Raw genomic sequence first — 7,541 nt, forward strand, 5'->3', positions numbered from 1 at the left:
CATTGTGACAAGAATCTAGATTCAAAGATCGATTTAATGATACATGATTTTCTCGGAGTCGACAACTTGATCAATTTCACCAAACCACGTACATTCCACCGTGTCAGGTCTAGTGGGGTACACACCGGACAATCTTCCGTGAAGATAACCTTGTTACCAGAGCTGAAACACCAACCCAGTAGTGACAGGAAAGCGATCCACTCTTAGGACAGTGTTGGTACACCTCTCCAAGGACGCGTAAGCAGGGAACAACAGGTTCTACTAGAAACAGCAGTCTATAAAACGATTATTTCAGCCCGTCCGGACTTCTCAGGAGGTTAAACCGGAATAGGACGTGTCAAGGAGTTGGTAAACCCAGTTCTTCGAGCAGTTCACAAGATTGATTAGTCTCTCCTGTCCTGTCTGAGATCACAACGTTTGTTAACATCTACTTGACAGGCATAATTCCTGACGAAATTAAGCCCTAATCTTCGGTGCATCACTGGACGTTCTGAACAATATGGACGTAGGAAACATAGCCAATGTTATGCATAAAACCCTTCGTCGCATCGTTGCCAGGGCTGCTATCAGGGGTATCCGCCTGCAAGTAGTTGGAATACTTCATCCTAATCAGCTAGACCTTGGAGTACTCCCAAGGTAATGAAGTGGCATCCCATACCCCAGGAAGCCATATCAACTCTACACGAAGATCAGGTAGTGAGAACTTGGACAATGCAGTTCGCCTAATGCGTTTCTGTTCTCATATTGGCAATCTTAGTGATATTTAGCGCCCTCTGATTATTCCGCACATTTGATGGTGCTACACAGCCTTCCCGGCTTGGTCACCAAGCCGGGATTTTTATTTTAGCCGGGATATTTTATTATTTATTCCCCGTCTGTGTCTCAACACGTGTCCTCCCTCCCTCCTCGTCTGTGTCTCAACACGTGTCCCCCTCCCTCCTCGTCTGTGTCTCAACACGTGTCTCCCTCCCTCCTCGTCTGTGTCTCAACACGTGTCCCCCTCCCTCCCCGTCTGTGTCTCAACACGTGTCCTCTCTCCTGGATTTTTATTTTAGCCGGGATATTAATTTTGATAATTACGTTGGACAATGCATGTTTCGGAACGCAATACACAACCAAAGTGAGACTCCACTCTTGAGTATGTACGAAACGCCAATCTGAAGAAACACACAGAAACTAGTAAAGGTAAAAGTTACGCAACAAGGCTCGTTCCGGAGCTGAGGGGACAGAGCGTCGAAGAAAAACGATTTAAACTGCCCCTTTCGTCACTGGATGAAAGAAGGCCTTTAACGACGTATAAGATTCTAAGAAAAATAGGCCAAACTTACAGAAAAGTAACAAGAAGCCAAGGGACTGCAGATGAAACTGGAGACACAAATGAATCAAAGATGTCAGAAAAACCTTTCAGTGTTAGACACGTAAATAAGCGAAGTGGATTATATCAAGTAGTTCATGAAACTAACGCAATATTGAATTGATATATACCATGAAATTCGAACGAAGAGTCACTCAGTTAAACTACTAATATTTGAATGGGTGACCTTAAGAGCTGATGTTCGACCCTGCAAGCACATCTAGGCGAGTACACACGCATATATGAATACAACCCGTTCTTGCACTTGCTTATAGTCAATATCTTGCTTATGAATAAGTGCATATGTGATATACTAATTTACTGTGAATATTTGAGTTTACCTTGAAAAGCTGAATAGAAAACCACAACCTAACCTAACCTCTTAGTATGTTAAGAAATAGCGAAATAGTGACTTTTATAATTAAAATTATAAGCGAAATAGTGACTATAAGCAATAAGTCATATATGTGCTGTCTTGTGTGAGAGCAGGTTGCCAGAAATATACCTACCAAACACAGCTGGAGGAGCCGTAAGGTCAGCAGGTGTGGGTTGAGATGGAGTGAGGGAAAGACATCACTGGTCAGACGAGATTTAGGGAAGGAAGATGGGGGAGGGAGTGAGGGTAAGACATGACATGTTTTATTCATGGTTCGCATCCCCCTCAAGGAGAGGCCCCATGGTCGCATGGCTCCAAGCAGCTGCTCAGCTGTAGCCTGGGAGAGCGTGGGAGAAGGGTGGGGGAGATGGACGGACGAGGGAAACCTAGAGAGAGGCGGGAAGAGATGGGAAATACCAGTGAAATGTTGAGAAACCAAGGGAAAAGCTGAAGGAATCAGAAAGATCCACGTAGAGCTACGGAGAGGTGAGGAGAACTATGTAAGATGGGAAGAGCCAGCGAAAAGTGGAGACAGCCACTGAGAAGTAACGAAGTACAGGAAGAACTTGGGAGAAATGGGGAAGTTGGTATCTTCAGGTGTAAAGTTTGACTCGTCAGTGACTAAGAGAAGCCAAGTATTGAACCTAGCAAATAAGGCACCCAAGAAATTTACAGCCTTTAGATGCATTTTATACTTTCTCGACAGCAGAGGTTGCTAAACTTGATATGAAGCACAAGTCCCCTCCCATCTTGAGAATGCACTGCTCTTCTAAAATGCCTGCCCTCAGTATTTATATCCAAATTCAAGACAATGTACAGAACTGTGCGAGAAGATTTATTCTTGACTCATTCAAGACACTAGTCTTGACCCAGTCTAGTTGGACTATTCGTTCGCTACATCAGAGCCTTCAACCCCAGAGAGATGTTAAGAAGAAGATGTTAAGAGTTAAGAAGACTTAGAAGAGCTAGGAAGAGGAAAGCAGAGATAGAGTGAGCCTCAAGAGTAAGAGAAGGAGGGAGGAAGAGCAAGGAAGGTGAGGGAAGGAAATTAAAAATACCTCCTCTCTTATTTGGTAAGTTCTTCCTGTTACTCTCTACAATTTTTGTTCTGTTATTCTTAGTAAGTTCCTCAGAATTAGTAAGTTAATCCTGTTATTCTTAGCAAAGTTCCACCAATATTTATTTATTAAATTCCTCTTATAACTATGCGTAATTTATAGCTATTATTATTTCTCAAATTAATTTCATGCTCTGTATAAAAAGTTGCGCTTTCTCGCCCTCACATATAACAATTACCGATAGGTAGTTTATGGGATAATTAATTTGATTTGACTTTAACATCGTTGCAAATCTCACCAAAGAAAAGTTAAATTAAAATTTCCCCCCCCAACGCCACCCCTGGCTCCTTTATCACTTCACAGCTTGGTATATAAATCCAGAAACACCCGAGGAAGTTTTCTTCAGTTTCGGAAAGTATCCACCCCTTTCACGACAATTTTGAGTGAGATAGAGAAATGGAGGGCAGTTCTGTAACGCTCTCTCTCTCTCTCTCTCCTATAGATTTCAAAGCTAATTGAGGAATAATAATTTTCGCACCATAATTCAGAGTAAAGTTATCGACGACGTGGGCGCCAAGTTGGGCGCCTCGAGTTCCTTTCCTTAATGATAAAGTCTTTAGCGAGTTCTCAGGCCGGGTGGCGGCTGCGACACCCACCGCGTTATTTATGGTTCTTCTCAGTTACCCCTGAGAGGAATGCCCCACCACACGCTTCCATTTTCTGTAGACTGACCAATTGTTTTCTTTTATATATATATTTCTTGTAATGTGTCATTACTGTAGAAGTTCAACCCAATTTTCAAGGAAAGTATATTAATTACTTCTGCCCGAAACGCTTTGCGTAATAGTGGCTTTAGGCATTGTATGTACTAGCTCTATCTATAAAGCCAACAAACTTTGTAAATCTCTTTATGTATGTACCTTACCTAAATAAAGATTATTATTATTATTATTATTACTTAATTAATATTATTATTTTAAAACAACCACTTGTCGCCACTTGTATATTACACATTTTTATATAAATAAACTCATAGAAACATCTGATAAATCAAATTGCACCAATTATATACACATTTCATAATCTTACATAATGTTATTTGAACTTGTTGTTCTGCCATACAAATCAACATGAAGGGATATATATATTCCTTAAGGTGTACCCGGCGTGTTTTCACACACAGCTGAGTTCCTGTGCCAGGTAAGTCCACTACGGGCTCACCATAGCCCGTGCTACTTGCCCTGCTCCTGTGCCAGGTAAGTCCACTACGGGCTCACTATAGCCCGTGCTACTTGCCCTGCTCCTGTGCCAGGTAAGTCCACTACGGGCTCACCATAGCCCGTGCTACTTGCCCTGCTCCTGTGCCAGGTAAGTTACGGGCTCACCATAGCCCGTGCTACTTGGAACTTGTGATAATGGTCCAGGATAACCATCGTGAGTCTCCTCATCTTGTGATGAGTGGTTTGATCATCATATCTTCAGCCCCGTTATTGTGACTCATCGTCTGTATTGGGAGTTTACCTTAGACCTGGATACTGTTAAGGACTGAGGTAAACTCGGTGGATGGTCAGCGAGCTGTTGTGGCGGCCTTAATTAAGATTAATGGGATTAAGATTAGTTAATCTTATTAACTAATTAACTAAGATTAATAATTTACTAATAACTTACTAATAGTTATTAATAACTTATTAACTAAGATTAATGGGATTAAGATTAAGAAATTAATGGGCCTTAAGCTTAATAGTAACTTTGTCAACAGGTCCCATTTAAAGATTAAGTTTAAGAGATTAATGGGCCTTAAGCTTAATACTAACTTTGTCAACAGGTCCCATTTTAATGGACCCAAACTTGATGTGTAAGCTAGCTAATGGGACCAAAATGACGACCGAAGTCAAGTTATGAGTTCTGATAAGCCTAACAGGAAGTCTATTAGGCTTATCGAGGTCCCATTAGAATAACTACTGACCTTACCCAGGATGCAACCCACAACAGCTCCCTGACTCACGGGTACCTGTTTCCTGACAGGTAAACAGAGGAATCGAGTGCAATGGTCTATTGAATAGATGCATCAGATGAAAGGAAACCTGGACTTTTGGTTGTGACACAGCTACTGCTTTGGATCAGTAAACTAGCTCGTCCTCAGGCCAGGTTCGTTAAAGCGGCGGCCGACCCAGGCAAGACACATTCATCAATTTTAACACACCTGTTTAACGAAAATATTTTATATTTTTTGTGTTTGTTTTGCTTATTAGATATTTAAAGGCTACAATTTATACATTGATGGCTACAATGGAAGGTTAAAAGTCGTGGATCTCTTGAAGCTCTTCTGCCTCTAGACAGAAACTGAGGGCACAGCAGGCACTGCCTCTCTGAATCGCCACACTGAGGCGCTGAAACAGGAAACTGGTCGCTCTTGGGTCTTCGAGCGTCTCAGATGCTATGGGAACTAAGATGTATTGACTTTCCAGTTGCCTATGGGTGGCTGCATCACGTGTCTGATCAGTACCAAAGTGTATTTTGGTGTTTATAAGGTGACTAACATGTGTAGTCCCACACCAGCTGTTTGCCCCTCTTCCAGGGGTATATTGTGATGTACCTGCTTGATGGGGTTCTGGGAGTTCTTCTACTCCCCAAGCCCGGCCCGAGGCCAGGCTCGACTTGTGAGAGTTTGGTCCACCAGGCTGTTGCTTGGAGCGGCCCGCAGGGCCACATACCCACCACAGCCCGGCTGCTGCAGAGTGAACTGCAGACTTTCCGGCTGAGTGAAACACGGGATTGTCTGGGCCGTTTGCGCGGGCTTCTCTCTGCTGGACACTGTGCAGAGACAAGGCTCCTCTTTATGATGTCATTAACTTCATTGCGTCTTGCATGACTGTCCTTGGAGTGCAACCCCATGTAATCCATATTGATCAGCTAATATCCTGTTGCAAATTACACTTATATTCAGTGTGAAATATGACACCAAGACGGAGGGCCACTGCTACTCGGACTCTGGATGTGGGCGCGTCCAGACATGGGTTATCTTGAGATGATTTGATTTGATTAAAATCATGGCTACTGCCAAAAGAAAAAAATATAGTTGCATCTAGGACCTCCTGGACTGCTTGAGGGCCAACGGGGACACCGAGAAGAGTACAGTTAGCTGGAGCAACAATGCGAATTTCCTGAAGAACAGTTTTTATTGAGTCAGTGATGTCTGGGATGAGGGGGAGACAATTTCACATTTGGATGCATTGGGGTCTATGAAATTGCTCCTTGCTCCTGGATTTTCCTTATATCCTCCATAATGGTACACGGGGTTCCGGCGAGAGTGCCATCATCCAAGAACCAGATGAGGGGCAGACTATCGGTGACCTCTTTTATAGCTAAGCAGGAAAGAAAGGGAAAGGGGTGGGGGCTAAGAGGTTCGGTTTTTGTATCTTAAAGGAACTGTTCGTCTCAGATATGGAAATACATTACTGTACGCGGGTGGAAGAGTTGTCTAGCCTCGACGAATACACTTGTGTTATAATTTCTTCAAGCGCGATGTTCTTGTTCAAGTTTTATAACACAATATCTGTCACATGATTAGTTACATCAAATGTCAATCAAACCTTCAAAAATGGCAGTCCTCGCTTTGTTAATGAGGAGTTACCTTGCCTGTTGTATGTGTGAAGCTGTTTATTTAGCTTATTTCCTCATTATATAATGTATTTCAGTCTTTGACAACATTTTTCATAACGATATTGGTTGCCTCTCAGTCTGACTAAATATCAACTTGGCTTACAGACGTATTAGTTCCTAACCTTGCAGCTTCCCTTGACACTGTACTGAGATAAGATATAGCCTTTCACCCGCAGTGACAGGCCTACTGTCAAACTGAACGTTGTCAACCCCACGTAACTGTCTTTGTTTCAGAGTTGGCCATCAACAAACACTTCTGTTGTGGACGCCATCAAGTTTAAACACCAGCGTTGAAGGAATTTTTTGACTCCAAATAGTTTCTAGTAAACTCCCATACTCATACCCATGTCTACGCCTCAAACATCTCAAAGAACCTCAAGCGTCTTAATTCTATAAACGTCTCCGCTCCAGAAATCCCAACATGTATAAACGCTTTAACTTCCTCACATCTCAACTTCCATAAATCCTTCAACTCCCATTAATGTCAGTACGCCACGTAAGCCCCACTCTCACAAAAGTCTCAAACATTATAAACATCTGAGTTTATAAACGACTGAATTCAACCCGTATCTGAACTCTCGTAAATGCCTGAAGACAATAAACAATCTAAAATCTCATATACACTTGAATCATATAAAGTGATACCCGCTTGAGTCCTATAAACTTTCGTATCGTATAAACGTATGAACCTCATACACGACTGAATCTCCTTTGTGTCAGAACGTCTTTGGAAGCCCCAATGTTAGGCTCCACAGAGAACTAATCATCAATTTTGCTAAAAAATCAAAGACGCCTGACCCAGTGGTCTCTGCACTCCCTTCAGCCCCAAAGAATATTGACATCAATGCCCTGAGCACAATAGAACACTATAGACAACAGAAACAATATTCGCCAGAATCATAAACGCCCAATTTTATAGACACCAGACATCATAAACACCAGAACATACAAACGCCAGATCATAAACTCCAGAACCTACAGAGATAAGAAATCGTAAAAAAAAGAGATCACTTTTAGACGTCAGAAACCATAGATGCAGAACTTTTTAGACATTAGAAACCGCAGATATAGAGCTTTCAGACGCCAGGAA

The 7,541-nt window shown here is 42.3% G+C and overlaps 1 protein-coding gene across 1 annotated transcript in view; it reads left to right on the forward strand.

Moving 5' to 3' along the window:
- The window catches only part of LOC138363016 (A-kinase anchor protein 5-like), an 11,256-nt gene extending 6,609 nt beyond the window's left edge, over positions 1 to 4,647 (forward strand). Inside the window, exon 2 of the mRNA XM_069321766.1 lies at positions 4,548 to 4,647. Coding sequence (XP_069177867.1) covers positions 4,548 to 4,647 — 100 coding nt within the window. The remainder of the gene's footprint in view (positions 1 to 4,547) is intronic.
- Positions 4,648 to 7,541: the final 2,894 nt, after the last annotated feature.

The sequence above is a fragment of the Procambarus clarkii genome, chromosome 1, assembly GCF_040958095.1.
Source record: "Procambarus clarkii isolate CNS0578487 chromosome 1, FALCON_Pclarkii_2.0, whole genome shotgun sequence".
Classification (NCBI taxonomy): Eukaryota; Metazoa; Arthropoda; class Malacostraca; order Decapoda; family Cambaridae; genus Procambarus; species Procambarus clarkii.